Consider the following 22,252-nt stretch of genomic DNA (forward strand, 5'->3'; position numbering starts at 1 on the left):
CTAACATTTTGCACAGCACCTGGCGCACAGTGCTTGAGAAATGAGAGCTATGTCAGTAGCAAGAGTTATACTTTCAGCATCAGCTGCTTCTCCTTGGATGGCTTGCCTTGGGTCTAAAGCCCTAGCCACTTTCCAGGGAGCACTGAGCTCTGTAGAAATTCCAGCACAAACAAGGGGAGCTCTTCAGCTAGAAATTACATTTCCCTAGCAGATGGCTAAAGCAGTGTGGAAGCCCCATGTACCTGGAAAAACAGCCTCGATGTACCACGTCATCACTCCATAGATAAAGGTGTCGAACAGCATCATGGAGACTGACGTGGTGAGGTTGAAGCCATCTTCCTCCATGGGGCTCTCAAACAGGTTGTCCCACTGCACCCCAATGCCCTGCTCCTCAAAAAGGGCGAAGTATTCACAGCCAAACCCAAAAGCCACAGGAGACAGCAGGCTCTGTGAGAAGGAGGCGAAAGTCACTTATCCATCTCCTTGTGTCTCATTTTCTATTATTTCTAATGTAAATTCCACCCAGAGAAATTTGAATTTGCAAAATGGATCAATTACAAGATATGGAAGTATTCACCTACAGATCCCTTGAGGGTAGTGGGCTCACTAACAGCATATAAAAGGATTCTATTTTTAACTGCTCATTATGCACACACATTTCAGAAATGCATGCATGATGGAGTGTACAACTTTTAGAATTTTATGCTTCCAAAGATACCCCAAAGGCTCAGCAATCTTGCATCCCATGCCCACCGACCCCCACCCCCAGATACACACACACTCCTCTCCTGTTCTCAGCCTTGGACTACAAACACCCTGCGGCTGTGCCTGCAGCTCCTGCCCAAGGGTGGTTGCTCACCACGAAGATCTTGAGCGTGAAGCCCACATAGTCTTGCCACGCCACGCACAGGACGTAGGGCAGGTAGAGCATGAAGTAGATGATGCCCCCGCAGGCTGCCGCCAGGTTGGCTCTGGAGAAGAGTGTGCTGATCAGGAAGCACTGCAGGATGGTCACCACAGCAAACACGGACAGAAAGACAAACACCACGCTGGGGTCGCTGTAGGGCAGCAGGTTTCCTAACTGGGAAAGAAGAGACCTATTAACTGTGCTGCCCCAACAAGCAAGCACATCCTTGCGCCATCTATGGGAAGAAGCCAGGGCTTACTCACACTCATCTCAGAGGTAACATAGGGGAACAGCACTGCCCATTGTTCTGATGAGGAAACTGAGGCTGAAATAGCAGGATGGTGACTAGCCCAAGACCACACAGCAGAGACAGGAATACAGGAGTCCAGGGCTGAGATTCAGTCAGACCCATCCCAACGGACAATTTTGTTGTTTCTCCAAGAAATACCACTACCTGGTTTCTCCTCTTATAAGGACTAGGACTCTCCCTCAGCACAAAGAAAGAGTTGTGGGAGACAGCATTCTAGGACTTCCCCCTCCAAAAGCCATGGAAAATGGCCAGGAAACCTTACTATTCCCCCTTGGTAACCTGCCATGGGTTCTGCATTCCCACAATCATCCAAATCTTGTGGACTGGACCTTTCAAGTCTCTCTCTGCCCAGTTCATCTGGGTGTATCTGAGCAGGACCAGCCAGCATGTGGTCCCAGAGCAGTTCTTACCCACCAGCCACAGGACCACTGCCTCCATCATGGAGCTCCACCCTTGCAGTCAGATATCAGATGATGAGAGGAGGTTGATTTTAGAAAGCACCGCTCTGTCCTACTGTTGGGTGACCTCGGTGAAGCCCTTAACTTTCCTTGGCCTCATCTGCTTACAGGTTAAATGCGTTAGTGAAGGTATAATAAGAAAGCACAGGTGATGTGCTCTCTACACTGCTTAGCAATCACTAAGTGCTCATTTGTAACTAACAGTAGCTAATATTCAACTAAATGTTAGTTCCTATCCCTTTGCACTCCCCTCACCTTGAAAACATTTATTTTTACATGATGCATCCTTAAAACAAATGGTTGTAAGGAAAAAAAATTAGTATACAAACCTATTAATATATGGGGTGGGCACAGAATACCGCTGCCCAGAGTCCCTTTGGAGGGGGAGCATGTTGCCTGGCAGTCACAGCAGACAGCGGTCAACTAGGTGTCAACTCCTCTGGGTCTGTCACAGCCACAGAAAGCTGCCTGGCCCTGGGGCACATCATTCCAATGAATGATTGAGGGGCCTGGGTATGGGGTGTGGGGTGTCAGGAGGGAGACCTTGGGGCTGGGTATTTCAGCTCAATAAGGAACAATTCCAGCAAGCTGTGTATGCTCCAGAGTGCCCGTGGGGCTGGTCCTGCACTGCATTTCATGCCTCCTCTCTCTGTTCAATCTTGCATACTCCCCATCCCTCCCATAGATGTTGATCCCTAATAAATACCCATTCACCAAACTCTCAGCCTCTGTTTCCAGAAAAACCTAAGCTGCAATAACACACATCTCTCAGATTATCGTTTTTAAAAATTCTGGCAGAATCACTACCCAATACGCCTAAGGAAATGCACAGCTCTCAGATGCTGCCAGGAACCACTGCCAAGGAGATGTCATGGCACAGTAAGTGTGTACCTACCTGGGAAGCAAGATCCCTGGGTTCTAGCCCTGCTCAGCCGCTAGCCAGCTGGGCTGACCCCTGGGCAAGTCATTGCCCCTTTTTGGGCCTCAGTCTTCCCGAATATAGAACGAGGAAATTTCAAAAGATGGACACGTATGACCCCTTCCCTCCCAAATACTCTTGGCTTTTCTCCTCACACAGCAGATGCTGGCTGTGCAGGAACTCCCTGGCAGCAGGGGGCTGGTGTGGCAGCCTTACTTTTAGGATGACCACCAGCAGGCCGGCGCTCACGAGCAGAGGAATGAGGCTGCTGATGAACCAGCTGAACCAGAGGATGCCATTGTCCAGGCCCATGATGCGCATGGTCTCCTTCAGCCGCGCCTCCTTCTCATACACGATGCCCTTGATGATCACAGCCACCGAGTAGATCCAGGCCAGCGTCATGAACAGAGGCATCGACCGGCTCATCACCCGCAGGAAGCTAGAGGCCCCACGGAAGGGAGGAGGAGAATTACAGGGAGTGAGAATCAGGCTCAGAGGCCAGCGTCCCCAAGCCTGCGTGCGGGAGGAAGCCCCGAGAGGGAGCCCACGAGGGGCAGACCCTCCAGACTGTGAAACGTACGGGTTACCAAAGCTTCATGAGGAGCTCAACATACTGACAGACCAATGGAGTGCCACCAAGTGGAGTTTCTTTGGGGTCTGCTTTAGCCACGAAGTAACTACGAGATGCAGGTTATTTTAAAGTACTAAAGAAACAAAAAACCAACTCCTTCTCTCACAAAAGTTCTGTATCTCCAAGGTCATCTCACTTTTGACTTGTACAACTTTGATCACAGATAATGTAGAAACAGACTCCAGGCAGCTCTTGTCAGTAATATTTCAAATTCCAAACTAGAATAGGAAATGCAGTACTGTGATGTAAAAGGGACACAGACTTTGGACCTTGGAACTCCAGGCTCAAGTCCCAGCTTTACCATTTATGCACTTATCTGCTATGTGACAACAGGCAAATGCCCTTAATGCATTAAGCTCCCATCCTGTCCTCATCTTAAGACATCCTTCCTAGAGTAAATCTTAGATGAGGGCTTGGGCAGTGTGTGGGGGTGGGGGGGTCTTTGGAAAACTCTGGCTAATCTTTCTGAAGGTAAAATACAAGATAATTCAGGATGACTTGGAAAAAGCTAGAGGGAGCCACATGAGGAAATCGTTGCTCAATGCAAAGCAGACAGCAAACGTTAAGAAGAGGCTCCCCGCTCCTTCAGCACTCTGATCTCTACACAATTACACCAGAGAATAAGAGAATTTCCAGAACTTGGAAGAAACATTACATATCTCGGATGCCTGCAATAACTACACCTCTGCCTGTTCTTTCTTACAAGAAATCATTAGATCCAAATGCACAGTTCCCACGAGGTCTTGGCAGCTTAGTGACTAAGTACTGAAAGATTACCTAAAGTCTAAGATAAAAAAGGCCTTGTTCAGTCTTATTTGGATTGTTTCAAAATGTGATTCACCGCTTATAAAGAGGGAGTGGACAAATTTATATGCAGTCACTCTTTACGGGTCTAGATCACGGTTTCTGTGTTTGGGGAAAGTGTATCTGTGTGCATGTGCCTGCATGTGTTTGTCACAACACTTTAAATTTGCTCTTTGAGCAAACTTTAACCAAAACGGGAAGGTTGTAAAAAAAATGTAAGTGCTGGGGGCACCCGGGTGGCTCAGTTGGTTAAGCATCTGACTTCGGCTCAGGTCATGACCTCATGGTTCATGGGTTTGAGCTCTGCATCAGGCTCTGTGCTGACAGCTCGGAGCCTGGAGCCTGCTTCAGATTCTGTGTCTCCCCCTCTCTCTGCCCCTCCCCCACTTATACTCTGTCTCTCTCTCAAAAATAAAAAAAAATTTTTAATATAAAAAATAGATATGTAAGTACTGGTAACTATGGATAAAAAAGGAAGGAGGGGCACCTGGGTGGCTCAGTCAGTGAGGCGTCTGACTCTGGATTTCGGTTCAGGTCATGGTCTCACGGGTTCATGAGATGGAGCCCTATGCCCGGCTCTGTGCTGACAGCATGGAGCCTGCTTGAGATTCTCTCTCTCCCTTCCTCTCTGCCCCTCCTCTCTCTCAAAATAAACAAACATTAAAAAAAAAAGGGGGGGGGGGGAGATTACCAGTATGTGCATATTCATGTCAGTGATATGGCTGGAACAGTCAACTACCTCCATCTGGCATCTTATTTCCTAAAATCTTCACTGAATTTCAAAAAAGATTTTCTTGACCAAATCAGCACGCATGTAAAACAAATAAAATCAAAGCATCCTATCTCCTTTGGTATGTATGCACATGCTTGTGTATATGTGTATGTATGTTGCATATATACTCTCTCTAGGGATTGAGTTAACCAGCTACAAGAAGATGGTAACTTACATGTCATCGACATAACAGGGGTAGGGCATCTGCTGCACATAAACACCAGTTTTCTTCTCAGTGCCAGTCAGCACCCTGATGATTGCCTGTTCCACCACATCTTGCAAGTAGGCAAAGCCCCCCCAGACGTACCGCATATCCTCAAAGGGGTCAGCCCGAGGACCCGGGTCCCAGTACCTAAAACCAAACCACAGGTGATCAAATATTCATTAGAACCATAACACCAAAATAAGCCAGGGGCCCCTGGGTGGCTTAGTCAATTAAGTGTACAACTCTTGATTTTGGCTCAGGTCATGATCTCAGGGTTCATGAGCTCGATCCCTGTGTCCAGCTCTGTGCTGACAGCATGGAGCCTACTCGGGATTCTCTCTCTCCCCCTCTCTGCCCCTCCCCCACCCACACTCTCAAAATAAATAACCATTTTAAAATAAATTAATTAATTATAAAAAATTTTTAAAGCCAATCACTCACAATCCTGCCACCATTACAAAGCCACTATTTTCATTTTTGCATCTTATTTTCTGGTCTTAGCGATCATGTGCACTTATGTTGAAACACATATAATCAGAGTGGGCATACCACGTGTTGGTTTGGTTTTCTCCCCCTTTGTTTGCTACCTAACACTGCATTAAGTGGACATACCAAATTTTGCTTAGTCATTCCCTTTTATACTGGTTATTTGACGCTTTTTTTTTATTATATGAAATTTATTGTCAAATTAGTTTCCATATAACACCCAGTGCTCATCCCAAAAGATGCCCTCTTCAGTGCCCATCACCTACCCTCCCCTCCCTCCCACCCCCATCAACCCTCAGTTATTTGCCCTTTTTTGTAAAAATGGATCATGCTAGTGCAGGGAACCTAAAGCCTTTTTTCTTTTTTTCCTCTTGATGTAATGCCGTGCGATTAATTCTCTTGAGTGGGAATGCTGAATCAAAAGATGATATTTTATGACCTTTGAAATAACAGTCTCTAGCAATGAATGTGCCACTTTCACCAAAATCATGCCACCAATTTGAGGGTTTTTTGGGGGGAAGTTCTACCAAGTTATTAGTTAAACTGAAGTGCCTCTAGTCATAATAACTGCTCTTGTCGTCCCCAAAACTGGCTGGTGTGACAGGACTGAACTCACCCATCTTTGATTTTATTTGTCCTCTCCACATTGTCGATGTCCATTCGGATCTTGTACTTGACATGATGGGGCAGCTCAACACTGCCAGGAGTGATTCCGGTGAACACGATCCCAGCCCAGAACTTCCTCTCATCCAGCAGCTCCATGGACTTGTTGATGAGCCGGACCTCTGTTGCTATCGGTTCGAGCTTGTTCAGGTTGACACACTGACGGAAGAGGAACAGCCTTCATAAGAGCACTGGTGCCCAGGATGATACACTGTGGCCAAGGCAGACTCTGTCCTAAGAGGGACACGCTGACTGCGAGCCATTTTTATCCCCATGCGCTCATCCTCTCCAAAGTCATTTTCTAATATTCAATTGAGAATGGAGTCTTTTGTTTTTTAGCTGCAATTTAAGAGTAATGCTGGAAGTACTTAGAGATAAGTTACTTATACTGATTTTTGTGGAGGGAAAGAGGTTGAAACAATGATCATACCTCATTCTCCTCGGTCTTCTTGGCAATTCTGAATCGTTAACTAACCAAGTAAACAGACCAAAACAAAGCAAAAACAAAAACACAAAACAAAAACAAAACAAAAAGCCACACGCTCACAAAAAACACCTTATTTGTCCCTATTAAGTCACATAATTTTTAAAACTAGATTTTTAAAATGTAATCTATCCTATTAGATTTTAGATAAATTTAATAAATAACGCCTTTTTAAGGGCATGTTTTCTTGTCATTAGGTTTTGAGCTACAAAAGCTCTGGAAAACCTACAAGACGATGGACAAAAACACCCTTGAGGGAGATAGAATAAAGCTAGAGTTAGGTCTGTTTTGTTCACACGTTCAGTCATTCAACTTTTATTGAGTGCCTTTTGTACACCGAGCCCTGTATTAGGTTTGAGGGACACTACTGGAAATAAGACTAGACATTATTTCTCAACTTTCTTCCAATCCAAACCTCATTGGACCATCTCAGAGAAAGAAGCCAAAGACTTTTCCAAATGATCCATGGATCATATCCTCACCTCCATGAAACGAGAGATGGTCTGAATTGCCTGGTTGGTCTCATTGAAGGCTTCTCTCCAGGTGTATACAGAGCCATTGGCAGACTGGACATCCTCTGGGTGCTTGGCCAAAAATGCCAGGATGTCTTTAGCGGTCCAATCTAAGCCATCTAATTGCTGTTCCCAAAAGTGGTCATTGCTTCTGCTGTCCAACAGTGTCTGTCATCCCAATGAGAAAGTACAAGCAATAAACACCAACTAAATCTAGATACTAAGTCTTAAAGGATTTACAAAACCTAACCTTTTCACATATGTTGTCTTTTTTTTTTTTTTTTTTTTTTTCTCTTCATAGAAAACTGTAAGGTAGAAATAGTGTTCCCATGTTACAGGTGAGAATATGGAGGTTAGGGGAGTGGGGGGAAAGTATGATTTTAACCAAGGCTGAGTCACAATGCTAACAGGCATGGAAGTGAGACTCAGAGTCAGACTAGTCTGGATCTAGTGTCCATATGTTTCCAGCCTAGCCTAACAGATCAACTACAGTAACAACAATGATCATACTTACTCTGTACATTTTTTATATTAGATTTATAAGCTTTACCTCACACAACTCCATGAGGAAGATCTGTCTAAAAGTTCCCATTTTTACATATGGGAAAACAAGTTCAGAAGTTCAAGTCCCTAACCTAAGTTCACACAACTACTTTGGTAGCAAAGCCATGGTATGAAACATGGACTCTGATTCTACCAAATCTTCCCCCTGCACTATATCGTCGTCTTCTTTTGAGACTCAAGCTGATGACTTGAGGGAGACATAATGACCTTATCTCTAGACTGAATAAGACAAACGCACTTGTGCTGTTTAGTCTGGGGAGATGCTGCCACTGTAGAACCAAGTAAAATTGCTGGATGCGTGGGTGGGGATGCAAAAGAGACCTGTCTTCCATTTTTCATTCCCTAGCTGGTTGGTTTCCCATGTGGGTCAACATGGAAGAGAAAGACAAACCAATCTGGTGTTCAACCAGTAGATCCAGAGGGCTGGGGCAGAAGCCTGCACAGTGCATCCAGAAAAATGAGTCAGCTCCAAACTCAGCTCATGGAAAAGGAAAAGTGGGTACAACTACTGTCACAGCTTTGTGAGGGAAGATGAAACTCTGGATCCACTGAAATGGAATCTCTAAGGAGCCAAACACTGCTACTTTTTAAGTCACTCTTACTTTCACTAACAGTTTAAGTTTTCCCCCATGTGGCTTCATATTTATTATTTTAATGGGAACATAACGGTTTTATGGAGTATATATACTATAATTTCATTAACTATTCCCATACTGCTAAGAATTTAGCCTATTTCTAATTTCTCACAATAACAATTATTACAGCAATAACACTTCCTCTCATACAGTGACTTCTTTCTTTAAAATTATTTCCACAGGATACATCCCTGAGGGTGTATGGAATGGAGTGCTATCCTGCACTTTTTTTATGGTCCTTCCAGTTTTCATTCCAAATTGCTTTCCTATAGGGAGTTAAAATTTATACTGTCATCAGTAAGATATGTAAGTATTTTTGTTAACATAATAGATACAGGTTTTTACCTCACAGTTCACAGGGGTATGCGTTACAAATTCGGCATGACTTTATTCGGAGACTTGAACAAGTAAGAGCAGAATAAAGACACATGGCATTTGGGGTGAGGCCTGCCCTGCCCTGTGTGGCTTCTGAGCACATGGTTCAGGAGGCAAGACCAGAAAGATATGCCCAGTGAGAGCACCGATCACATGGCCATTCTAGGGTATTTGAGAGGACCCAGAGACCTAAGATCACCCTTAGGAGCGGTAGCCAGGGAGGAAGCAGGGCCTTGAGATGAAGGAGGCAAAGAGCAGCTCAGAAAGGAGAACAATTTAGTGTCAGTGTGTCTATGACTCAAAACAGAAGTGCCTGCCTCCAGATCTGGGGTTGGGGAGGGGGAGGCATGGGAGGTGATACAGTGGATGTAGACAGAGCTGGAAACAGTGGAAAGATAAGAGCTACCACAAAGTAGAATGGTGGTTGCCAGGGGCTGATTTAAAAAGTTTTTAATGTAAGTATAATATATATTATTAGATGGAGAGTTTGGCATGGATGTTTCAGCAACTCACAGACTCCCAGTTCTGAGAAGACAAGACACTTAGAAGGAAATGGGTAGGTCAAAGGGTACAAAGTTTCAGTTATGCAATATGAGTAAGTTCTGGAGATCTGGTGCACAGCAGGATGACAGCGGTTAACAACACTGTACTGTATATGAAATGTGCTATGTGGTTACTTTGTGAGGTGAGGATACATTAATTAGCTTGATTGTGAGGATCATTTTGCAACATCTACTATATCAAAACACACTGTAGAGCCTAAATATATATGATTTTTATTTGTCAATTATCCTTCAACAAAGCTGAAAAAAGACAGACAAGAGCTACTCCAAAAGAAGCAGAAGCCTCAGGCACCACCTCACATACCAGACATGAGGAGGGTACAGAGGACTGAGCAGCCCAAGTTTGTGGAGTCAGACACACACTCCTTAAGAGAGAGAAGAAAGGAGATGAGGAGGCTCCTTCAACTTCCACCCACAGGCTGAGGAGTCCCTCAGTTGGCAGCTTTACCACCTCTCTGCACTCCGGGCCTCAGTACCCAGTGGTATACTGGACATACCCACCATCCACCAACTAGAAATCTTTCCCCCTCCACAATCAAGCAGTTATCGGGCTTCACCTCCTGCTGATGCCTTGGCCACACACTTAGATGGTCTCCACTCTGGTCTCTGCCTTCCACCTTTCCACACTTCAATCCACCTATCACATCAGATTAATGTATCTACGTCTCTCCTGCTTAAAACCTGTTCACGGTCCCTCAGAGCTTAAAGTAAAAGTTCTTGGATTTACACACAAGGTCTTCCAATTCACATGCCACGACTTTCTCCCCATCCACAGTTCCTACATTTCCTATTGTACATCCTGTGTTCTCCCAGCAGAATCCCTAACGAATGCCATGGCCATGTTTACAAGTGTTTTGTCTTCTCAGAACTGGGAGTCTGTGAGTTGCTGAAACATCCATGCCAAACTCTCCATCTAATAATATATATTATACTTATATGAAAAACTTTTAAAATCAGGGATGCCAGGCTGGCTCAGTCAGTAGAACAAATGATTCTTCATCATTGGGTGGCGAGTTCAAGCTCCACACTATGCATAGAGATTACTTAAAAAAATAAAATAAAATCTTAAGAAAAAAAAACGTTTAAATCAATCCATCAATCAAGTGGGGAAGCATCCATCTGCCTGCAGACTAAAACTCATGGAGTCCCTTCAACAGGGCCCCTCATAATCTTCTGAGATGCAGAAGGAAAGACATCCAACAAATAAAAATCTGGATTCATAGGACAGGACCAGGAAGAAGAGGTGAGAGACCACATCTGTGTCTATGGTGCTGTGAGTGGCTGGATCATGTAATCCCTTTTACAGGAGAGACTGGAGCCCAACAGAGATCCATCCTTGAAGAGCAGGAGTTGTTACTGTGAGTCAGCAATAATCCATAGATCCATACAAATTATTCTTTTTTTTTCTCACCCAAGTCCCTTAGTTTTTGTTTTTGTTTTTTTTTTTTTAATGTTTATTTATTTTTCAGACAGAGAGAGAGCATGAATGGGGGAGGGTCAGAGAAAAGGAGACACAGAATCTGAAGCAGGCTCCAGGCTCCGAGCTGTGAGCACAGAGCCCAACGCGGGGCTCGAACTCACGGACTGTGAGATCATGACTTGAGCTGAAGTCGGATGCTTAACCGACTGAGCCACTCAGGCGTCCCAGTCCCTTAGTTTTTAAAGGCCCCAATTTAAGAATTCTGAATATGTAACAACACTAGAGCAACAAAGATGACTCCAGCTTTCCCATCGCTGGAAGGCAGCCTGGGTATTGTCCCCCCCACCCAGGGCATCAAGGGAGAGTACCTTTCAGGTAGGTACCACCTCTAAAACTCAGCTGCCCCTCTGACCAATGAGGTGTCAAGATAAGAAACCTGGTAAAATCCACTCCTGCTTCTTAATGGCAGTAGAAACAAAAAAAAAAAGAGGCCTCCCTCACGGTGGAGATAGGAAATAGTCTAATGATTCTCTGACTCAGCCCAAGACAGGGATGATGTGATTAAGTGGCACTCAGGCTCAAACAAAGGAAACATTCTGCTCTTGCTCAGACTCCTCTGCTTTTGAATCCAATTGTCTCTAGAGTACTTATCCCTTTCAAGTGGCTCGGAAGCACTAAGTGCAATTCCCCTCCACACCTTAACCCTGTTCTGCACTCACACAACACCTTGGGAGCGAGCATCTCAGTCCAGTCTAGAGGTCAGACCAGGCTTTGCCCCCACACCTCTGTCAAGACCTACACCAAGATATAGGAAAGCTAAGTAAGATGCCATGGTTAGCTTTAGAAGAAATGAAAAACTCAAGCTCCTACAATCACCAATACCAACCCTTGCTCAGCTTCTTGGAAAACTGATTTTTGACCACCGGGCACATTGATGCTGATATTCATACGACAGTGTTATCTGTGCATCATCACCTGCAGCTTGGGCTATGCTTAATACCTCTATACTGGTTAAAAATAAGAATTCTCATCTCAGTCACCTCTAGGAAAGTGACCAGAAACTCACTCTCTAGCATCAAGCAGACACTCAGGAACCAGAGGGATACTCACCCGAACAAGGTCCATTTCTGGGTTACTCTCCATGAAGGTCCAGATCTTAGGGCTGAGCTCTTCCCACATGCCTTCCAAATCATGAAACACAGCCAGTTCCTGAAAGGTCTTATTCACCTGGAGCCACGTAGGGAGCAGGGGCAACAGAAAAGGGGAGGCAGAACCATGAGATACGCAGCTGCCCTCTGACAAGATGCTCCATCACTATTTCCAGTCTTTCCCACACCCAAGAAGAATCTGCCTGCAGCTATGATTCAAATACCCAAGGTTGGAGAGCTGGCCCTCCATAGTCAGCTCTGGCCTGGGTCACACTTGGGGTTCTCACTCTTTGGAAACCCCAGAATAGCCCCGAGTTTCCCCGATATAATCCATTTGAAACCACCATCACCTTTTTGCCCATAAATTCTAGGAGGATTCTGGAGAGGGACTTCTGGGCCTGGGCAGCTTACCTCAGCCATCACCTGCCTTGTGGCTGGAGTGTCAGGTGTATATAGGATCTTCCCAATAAGCAGAGGCTTTAGAGCTTTCCATATGATGCGGGAAAGAGGACTGGACTCCAGATTCTTCATCAAATCATTGCAGTAAGGGGCTATGAAGAAGACAAAGGCAGATATGCATATGCATGGTCATATACTTATAGGAACAAGGGCTTTGGAGCTAGCCAGACAGTCCTGGGTTCAAATCTCTGCTCCACCACTTAACAGCTATGTAACAAATAACTTCACTTGCCTGAGCCTCAGTTTGCTCCTCTGTAAAAATAAAGTTATGTACTTGGCAGAGATGTGGGGAGCATTAACCGTTGTTATCTGTAGAGCTCCTATGACAATACTTGACAAATAATCAGAGTCTATTATAACACTGATTGTGGATAACTCACAACCGAGATGATCTAGAAACAGGTTTTCACCATGCACACACCTGCATAACTCTAGATGCATACTCTTACGCTAGCCCTTGTCAATTTGTTTTCATTGAAAACAGACAGCTGGATTTAGATTTTAGTTTTCAAGCAAAAATAAGACATTTCCCTTTAATAGGTCCCATCACAAGTATATGTAATAAATGTAATAAAAACCTCTAACTGGAAAATCCAAAATTATAATAGACAGCAGGGCTTGATTATCCAGAAGGATTCTTGATTTTTTTTTTTTTAATTTCATTCTGAGTTCTTTTAGGTACCAAGTATCCTCTACATACCGCAAAGAGGATATAATTTAAAAAGAAAAAAACAAAAGGATTTTCTCACGGTTCTATCTGCTTTGCAAATGAAAGTTCCCTTGGGTTGACTTGCAAGTGAGGGAGTGGAGCGGATGGCATTTCAGAAAAATTGCCTATAATGCCATCCCATTAGGCTTGCAAAGCAACTGGCGATGTCTAGAGTGCTTTGCTCCAGAGAAGAATAAAAAGTTCTTGTGTTACAGTAATGCACAAAAAGCTGCCTCGCTCAGTGTGTGAAAGAAACACCTGTGGCTGGAAGTGGAGAAAAGCTCACTTGCATCATGTTTTCAAGGAAAAGGATGTCACTGTCTAAAACTGTAACACTGGTTCCATGCTGCCACCAGGCACAGAACACACATCATCACAAAACCGCCCAAGTGCGAGAAAGAGATATGGAGTTACAAGGTTCTTTAACACCACCGTGCAGCTAAGAAGCAAAAACAAAGAGCAGATCAAATGCCTGAGGTTGATGGTCCACACACACCACCATTAACAGCTTTTTCAGAGGCCATGTGGTCTACCAGAAAAAAGCACGGGGCCAAGCAGATCTGGGCTTAACATGGGCTCTTGTGGATTAGCTATGGTGTGGCTTTGACTGAGTCACTTAACCTCTCTGAGCCTATAAAACGTGGGGTTACACAATGTTCCTTGCAGGGTTACTGTAAGGGTTAAATGAGATAATTTCAATAGAATGCCCAGTACCTAGGAAATATTTCCTAAATGTTAGCTTTTATGGCTGTTATTCTGTTATTTTAAAGTTTTTATTACAAAGCATGCCTGTGAAAGGGAGGGGAAAGAAAAAGAAGACCCTTGATTTCTCTGGGAACTCCCTTCCACCATCCCCCAGGAAACTGGGGAGGTTGGCTTTCAATCTCTCATGCATTTGATAAACACACTATGTACCTGAGATGTGCCAGGCTCCATTCAAAGAAGTGAGGACAGTCAACTGATAAGGAAAAGACTCCTCTAGGAGCTCAGTCTGGTAGGCAAACAGACTCCTAAACATCCAGCACTGGGTCAGAGGATAAGGGTAAGCACGAGGAAGGAGGGACACAGCATTGAGTCTAAACTAAGTGGGGGCTGGGGCCAGGACTGCCATCTGCACAGACACTCACTTGTAGAATTGTCATAAAAGGTGCCAGCATCTTCCTCAGTGCCGTTGCCTCCAAAGAGGGCTTTGTAGTTGTTGTCCTCGTACCAGTTGAGGGACTTGATCTTCAGGCCCCCACCCTCTGGATGGCCACACACAATGCGGGACACAGCCTGGTAGATCTGGGTGGAGGAGCTGGAGCTGTTCACACTGGTCAGGAACATCACCTCCTGCCGCATGTCACTCCAGCTGCTCATGCTGAACAGCTGGTGCCAGGGATGGGGAAGGGAAGTGGGAGGGAAGAAGGTGGGATGGGGGAGGCAAGTGGGAGGGAAAAGGGCGTAGCAAGGGTTGGGGGAACAGAGAGAAAGAAACATCTTATTTTCTTGACCTCTCCAAAGCCACATCTCAGAACATCTCAGTCCTGACCTCTTAGTCTTGTGATAGGATTGCCAGAATCTTGCAACTCCACCGGTGGTCCGGGGACCAGCAGCAAAGTTATGAGAGGTTGTCTGAAATGCACATCTAGATCCACCCGACTACAATTCAAATCTGCATTTTCACAAGATGCCCAGGTGATTGGTATGCAAATTAAAGATACAGAAGCACAAACTAGAAGTCAGTGAAACCCCTGGTGATGGGCTTTATTTCCTCTGGATTATCTTCTGGTTTGTAGAAGAGAATACTTATCCTGAATAGCCCTGTGTTTAAATACATCCATCAGGAACTGCTCACGCCCTCCAGCACAGACTCATTTCTAAAACACCTTAAACTTTCCTGTGGAAACAGAGGAGGCCTCTGCCCCTTGACAGAAAAGGTACTATGTGTCAAATCCCCCATCCTGGTCTCAGTTAAGTGTCAGGGAACACAACAAGTATAAGGTGGGAGACCCAAGGCTGAATCCCAGCTCCCTGTCTCATTAGCTTACAGCCTTAGAAAAGTCATTTCTCTGAGGGCCCAACCTCTCACCAAGATGAAGCTAAACAGAGTGTGGAAAGGAGTAAATTGCATGAAATAGAAATGCCCTGCAAAGAAATGCCCCTGCACGGGAGGAGTCAGATGCCCCAGCAGCCAGGGACGACATCTGTTACTTACACCCCAAGCACTTTGTCTCTTATACAAATGTTCTCCAGCACCTTGTAAAGTTCTCGGCCCAATTGTTCTTATCATTAAATATTTATCAAGCACTTTGCATTTCTACACATTTCACAATAAATCCATAATAAACCTTCCTGGAAATGTCACAAGTTCTCAGCACCCAGAAGACCGAGCCATAAAGGGCAGAGGGGAGAGGCTGAGGGGCCCCACCCACAGCCTGTGGAAGGCCTAGCTTCCAATACCATGGGCCCAGTTTTGTACCACACAGAGCCTCCTGGTTCTTCTGAGGAACATGGTCCTCGATGCTGTAGATCCTGACTTTGCCTTCTGCCTCCAGAGGGAAATCAGGCACTTCTAGGAGTAGGTCAGAGGTCACAAACATTTCTCCCTCCAAAGAAGGAGCATGTGACATATGCCACAAGAACACAATTAGGTGGCCAGCTTTTCCTTACTTTATCTTTTCATAACCCGGATGAGGTCTATCAACCGGAAGGCAGAGGTAGCCAGACCTCCTTTTGTTGGGAGGTGAACAGCACCGGAGATTGTTTAATGAAAGTAAAAACCACTCATATCTCTTCACAGGCTGCCTCACTACCACCAGTCCACCATACCCCAACAGAAAGAACAAATTTCTTCCCATATAAAACCAGCACATCTTTGGACAGAGGCACCAGAATGACTGTTATTCCGAACTGGTGGCTCTTCCGGGCACCTGTCTTGGGGAAACTCCTACTCATTCTTCTATACCTCAGCTCAGGCTCCACACTTCGTCTGTGAAGCACTCCTCCTCACAGAGAAGGGTGACCATTCATCCTCCAGCCCACAAAAGATGGTGTTAAATAATCACCTGTGGAGTCAATCACTGGCTGTCTGATCGCTTTCTCAAGACACTGCAATGGCCCCTTTTTCCTTGACCCCTGCCTAGTCTCTTCTCAATAGAACAGCCAGAATGTCAACAATCTCATACTCCAGGACATGTCATGTACCCTCTGCTCCAAACCCTCCACTAGCTTCTCATCTCACTTGGCATAAATGCAGCCTTACCAGTCCTGCAAGGTGCTCACCACTCCTCTGACCTCAGCTCTGAGCACCTTCTCACCTGCTCATTCTGTCCTGCCCACACCATACTCCCTCCTGGGTCTTTAAATACATTCCTTAATCAGGTCCTTTCATCAGCATCTTTGTTATCTGTGGCCCCTCCTGCTTGGAGTGGACAACATATGGTCACTTCTTCACATTCAAGTGTCACCTCATCAGAGAGGACTTCTCTAATGACCCCACCTTTAAAACAACACCTCATCACCCTCTATCTTTCTGACCCTGCTTTATTTTTCTTCATTGCAGTACGCCTGCTGTCACATCATATGCTTCCTGTTTATTTCTATCTTCCACCATGCAAGCTCCATGAGAACAGGAAAGCCAGTGTGCTCACTGCTGAGACCCTGACATCGAGCAGTGTCAGGCACCTGGTAGGTAACTGGGATGCGGTTCCCTGCCCTGCCCTTCCAATCTTGTCAGACACACCTTCCCTGTCACTCAGATGTGGAGCTCATGCCCAGTTTCACTCATCCAGTTCCTAAAGTCCCCATTTCTACCCAATTGCCAGGCCCTATTGTTGCAGATTTCCTTCTTTGAAGGATATCCTTTCTAGTCTAGTCCAGTTTCCATCAGAGCTCATCACACAAAAAACAGGCTATAGCAGCAAGAACGTGCAATTTGTAGTCTAACAGTCCTGAGTTCAAATCCCAGTTTTTGCCAATTAACTAACCAAGTGACTGGGCAAGTTGTCCAACTTTCCTGAGCCTCAGTGCCATCTGTAAAATGGGCACAGTAAGATCCATTTGTCATGCAGATGATACAGGGAAATTGGGTGAAACTACAGGAATCAGGGGAGGTCCTCAGAAATTGTTACCTCCCTTTTCCTTTTCCTTTCAAGGGTTGTGCTTTGGTCAAAACATCCAACTTTCCTTCCAAACACTGAACAGATACACACGTGCATTTATTTACTTATTCTCTCCCATTTGTCCCAGGGAAATATCAAGTTAGACAGTAATTCATGATCACAGGGACTTGAGGGTGGGTAGCCCTTGCTTGACCTGGACCAGGGAGCAAGCAGGGCACAAGGAGGCAGCTGACAAGAAAAATAATATATTGCTCAGGTGGAGAGTTTCTGCCTCATCAGCAATGGGAACATCACGATTTCCACTAGTTTTCTTACCCAAGACAAAAGGCAGACCTGGGATATAAAGAAAACACTGTACCCAAGGTAAAATTTAGAGACAGCCTCCCACATCATAGTCTTTGCTCTGCTTGCTCGAAGGCCGGGAGGGAAGTAGTACAGTGTAGGTCAGTGTCTGCCAACAGGACCGTAGAGAAATGGCTATGGATTTACAGGTCAGTTCCTGTTTTTCTTTCTGCCTCCTGGAAGAACACCAGGTGACCCAGATTCTCCACCCACAGAAAGGTCACCAGCATGCACAACCAAAAGAACAAATGGCAGGCTGGAAAGGACTTCTCCTGAAAGGGACCCAAAATGCAAGGCTCTTCAGTCAGACACCCATGAGCAGAATTCAAAGAAAAAAGAAAACTGAACTAAAAGCAATATGCCAAACTGTCGACACGTGTCTGATCTCTGTTTTTCCAAACATCCTGCATTCTCCACAATGAACATACAATACTTTTATTCTCAGGAAACTAAATTTTGGTACTCAAAAAAAATTTAACAAATACCAAAAAACGATTTAGAGAAGCAACTCAAAATAAGGCTGGACCAAGTTTGAGAAGGTTATTCCTGTCTGATGCCCTGGACATTCAGGCCTGATTGCTTCTGACCGCCACCCCTCGGCTCAGCTCCTTACACACTGGGCTCCCGCTCCTCCTCTCCAAGTCTAATCTGAAAGAAGGTTGGGTGTCACTAAAGTGAAGCACACACCGGCTGGCAGGCAGAGGGAAGGGTAAGTGATCTTACAAGTACCTACAGGCCTCCTGATCTTGTGAATAGAAGATTGGTCTAACACATTGGTCAGGCAATATGTGGACCCGAAAGGCAAACTCAACTTAATGTTTGTCAAGGAAGGACATTCCCAAAGGTGAATCTAGAGGCCAGGTGTTTACAGGGAAATGTCTAAATGAGGGGTACATAGTTCATAAAATGACTGGCCTCACTATTGGAAAAGAAATACGGAGAAACGTTTGGTAAGACAAATGCAGCGCATGGATGATGACGGGAATAATCCTCTTTACCAAGGAGTCATTAACGAGGGGCAGAGAATAACAATGAGACAAAGTTCTAGACCAGGTATCGGGCCTTTAGCCACAAACTAATTAGCTCTGAAACATCTCTGCATCTTGGTTTCTTCATCTCTAAAGTAAGGAGCTCAAACCAGTTCATTTTTAAGATCACCGATGCTTCTAAAATTGTTTTAATGTTGGGGCGCCTGGGTGGCTTGGCCGGTTAAGCGTCCGACTTCGGCTCAGGTCATGATCTCACGGTCCGTGAGTTCGAGCCCCGCGTCGGGCTCTGTGCTGACAGCTCAGAGCCTGGAGCCTGTTTCAGATTCTGTGTCTCCCTCTCTCTCTGCCCCTCCCCTGTTCATGCTCTGTCTCTCTCTGTCTCAAAAATAAATAAACGTTAAAAAAAATTTTTTTTTAAAAATTGTTTTAATGTTTCACATGATACTCAAATCAAAAGGACCCTCTACGCCAAACTCGGGGTGGAAAAGAGCCATAGTGGATGGTCTGCCTCCTGGTGTTAGATAGACACAACTTACCTCTTGGGCCAGAGTCCCAAGACTATCCAGCAAAGTTTTTGTGGCCTTAGTCAGTTCCTTGCTCAGGACAGGAGATGTATAGTTTAGTTCTGTCTGCAATGAGAAAAAATACTTTGTTTCTAGGTTCAAATGTAAACCTGAAATGTCTATTGAAAATAAAGTTAATTAAAACCATTCACCATCTTGAGTTTAAAACACAAGAAACCCGCTCCTAACCAAAGTAAAGACACTAAAATTATTCTAACTGCAGGTTTGCAAGTTATTTCAGATAAGAATTACTAATGCTTTGATGAATGCTTTTAAGTAGTGTAGAAATATATATTTAAAACTAGTTGATATGCAATCGATAAAAATATCTCATGCTGAGGATGTGTGTGTGTGTGTGTGTGTGTGTGTGTGTGTGTCTGTCTGTCCAATTCAACTTTGACCATAAATTCCCAAATCTGCAAGATGAACAACAGAAGAATGACTTCAAGAAACAAGTTTGAAATGGCCCACAAGAAAGGAAGAAACTGAAGTTGAAAGCTGGCAAAAGCATGGAAAGGAGAAATTCTCCCATTCTGCTCAAGTCAGCACTATTTGTAACACTGGAAATTTAATACAGAATGCTTGTTTTTATGCCTACTTTTAGCCAGATCTCTGTATTTACTCCTGTGTATATTTCATTGCTGTTATAGCCCACCTAGCTTCACAACAAATGTAAGAAAATAATTAATTGGGCCCAAGGAAAAGATAAGTTAGGGCAGCAAGCCTAAGCTAAAGAAGAAAGAACAGTGATGCACAGACTCCGAGGCCAGAATTCCAACAGCTGAGGAGCCTAAAATTTAGGTTCTGGGTTTTTAGGCTTCCAAAAAGAAAAGGATATAGGGCCAGTTTCATCATTTTTATTTGTTAAATAGAAAAACAAAAGTCTTCAGGGAAAATCCATCTTTCCTTGGTGCTTCTATAGGCACCATTTTCTTTAATACCAGACACCTCTTTAACCTAGAGGAGGCTGGGATTTTTTGCTATTTGTCTTCCATAGGGGCATGTTGTGAAATCATAACGCACACTGCAAGGAAAATAGCCGGAAGTAGATGGAGTTCATCATGATCTCAGAAACAGCAGCCTGGGGAAGGATTTCCTCTAAAAAGAACTCTAAATACAGGGGTGCGTGGGTGGCTCAGTCGGTTAAACATCCGACTTTGGCTCAGGTCATGATCTCACGGTCCTTGAGTTTGAGTCCTACATCAGGCTTTGTGCTGACATTTCAGACCCTGGAGACTGCTTCGGATTCTGTGTCTCCCTCTCTCTCTGCCCCTCCCCTGTTCATGCTCTGTCTCTCTCTGCCTCAAAAGTAAATTAAAACGTTTTAAAAAAATTTTTTAAAAAAAGAACTCCAAATACAGAAGATTAAGTTCGTATAATCATGACCATCATCATGTCCAAGCATAATCCTGAATGTGTGTTTCTGATAAAATCTGTCTAAGGGTTCTAGGAAAGAATTTCTCCAGCCCAACTCAAGAGCTCCCCTAGAACAGCTTGGTCACCAGGGTCCGCCTTCCCCGACTCCCAGTCCTCAGATGGGCCCTTCACCACTATATTCAGGTAGGTCCCCTTGACGCAAATCACAGATTACGTTAACAATTGGTCCTTCCATTAAGTAATTATGAGCAAAAACAAGTGGGACATTTTTGGTTTTTTTTTAACTTCCTTACTTCAGGTTCACATCATAACTAAAGGTTATCACCTTAAAAGTCGACCCTACAGAACCTACAGTAAGGAAAACTTTTACAAACCAAGAGATCTTAATTGGAAGGCGGAAGAGGTGAAGTGTTTTTGTGCTTACCATGAGGCCCACAAGATGAGGCATGATCAGGACTGTGTAGCAGAAAAATGCCAAGTTAATTTAATGTACATTTTCAAAACTTAAAATTTGGTAGTTAACCCATTTCTTTTATAAAGTCTGAATGGAAATAAGATTCTGAGGACTCTTGTCACTCTGCCCCTTCTTCTCTGATTATGGGGACCTGGGGTGGCTACTGAACCCCAGGCAAATGACTCCAATTCCCCATGCCCCGTTTCCGCAACTGTGCAGTGGAGTTCACGATGTGCACGTATCTCAGCACTGTCAAGGACACTGAATTACAGGCCATGTGCAGAGCACCTTACGCAGTGCCTGGCACATAGCACGTCCTCACAATTCTCAGAAATTTCACCCCTGCCTTTCTCTTCCCTTCCTTAAAAGTTTACTACCAAAACTGAAGGGTTTTCCAGTTCCGGAAAAGGCATACATCCTCCCTTCCGCTTCCTGGCTAGCTCTCCAGGAACTGTTTCTCCTGTTGAGAGGCCTGCCCTCTGCTAAGCAGAGAGCTACCACTGTCCTCTCAAAGCACATCAGCCACACCCAATGTAGGATTACTAACATTAATACTCTTCAGTGAAAGGCTAAGACCTAATTCCTGAAGGCTTGAGATGAAATGCTTCTTTCTTCCCTACAATCCCTCTTTCTCAGTGTTTGCAAAACTGAAACAAAAGATGTTAAGTAGATGAAACGTATACTATATTAAGTAATGTTCAGTGGATGAAATATAAATATAGATTCTATTTACATCACACATATACACAAACACACACACACACACAAACACACACACACACACACACACACACATAAACTTGCCCCAAAGCTGACATTTAAATTGAAAAACCTGAAGGAAAAATCATAACCTATGTTTAGGTATATGTGTATATCTATACCTACATACATATACACACATATAGGCACACACACACACATTTATCTTAATGCACATGTATGTGTACCTTCTATATACAGTGATACTGATTTTACGTTTACAGCAAAGGTATAGTATTTTTTCCTAACTAGATCTATTTAAGCAAAAGAAGTGAATCTACAAGAAGGAAATATGGCATTACATGGTACCAATGGAGCTTGACAGAATTGTGAATGACCAGGTTTCACTGATACAGTGTGGTCTTAGGCGGCTTGTTAAACATGCAGTCTCCCAGCCGTCTGAGACCTACTGATTCAGATGCTAGACATGTGAGCCAGGAAGCCTCAGGACTTTTTTTACACATAGAAGTTTGAGAACCACTAAGCCAATGGCCCCTGGACAATGTTCACGCCTTTTTTTCACAGCATGCTTTGCACAAAGGTGGTTGTTTGTGCATTCCACATCTGGTCAACACGATGCGATCTGCTTTGGATGGTGAAGCCAGTCAGTTCACCTGGACTTGAATGGGATCAGAAATGGC

General features: G+C 44.4%; 1 protein-coding gene across 3 annotated transcripts in view; it reads right to left on the bottom strand.

Moving 5' to 3' along the window:
- ABCA1 (ATP binding cassette subfamily A member 1) overlaps window positions 1-22,252 on the bottom strand; it is a 133,462-nt gene that overhangs the window by 43,657 nt on the left and 67,553 nt on the right. For all 3 annotated transcript variants that reach the window (XM_078436624.2, XM_078436623.2, XM_078436625.2), the window contains exons 8-17: window positions 18,995-19,087; window positions 14,152-14,392; window positions 12,268-12,407; window positions 11,819-11,935; window positions 7,122-7,319; window positions 6,109-6,314; window positions 4,977-5,153; window positions 2,811-3,033; window positions 860-1,081; window positions 243-447 (exon numbers count right to left, since the gene is read on the bottom strand). In XM_078436624.2, coding sequence (XP_078292750.1) covers window positions 243-447; window positions 860-1,081; window positions 2,811-3,033; window positions 4,977-5,153; window positions 6,109-6,314; window positions 7,122-7,319; window positions 11,819-11,935; window positions 12,268-12,407; window positions 14,152-14,392; window positions 18,995-19,087 — 1,822 coding nt within the window. The remainder of the gene's footprint in view (window positions 1-242; window positions 448-859; window positions 1,082-2,810; window positions 3,034-4,976; window positions 5,154-6,108; window positions 6,315-7,121; window positions 7,320-11,818; window positions 11,936-12,267; window positions 12,408-14,151; window positions 14,393-18,994; window positions 19,088-22,252) is intronic.

The sequence above is a fragment of the Panthera onca genome, chromosome D4 (genome assembly GCF_046562875.1).
Source record: "Panthera onca isolate mPanOnc1 chromosome D4, mPanOnc1 haplotype 2, whole genome shotgun sequence".
Classification (NCBI taxonomy): Eukaryota; Metazoa; Chordata; class Mammalia; order Carnivora; family Felidae; genus Panthera; species Panthera onca.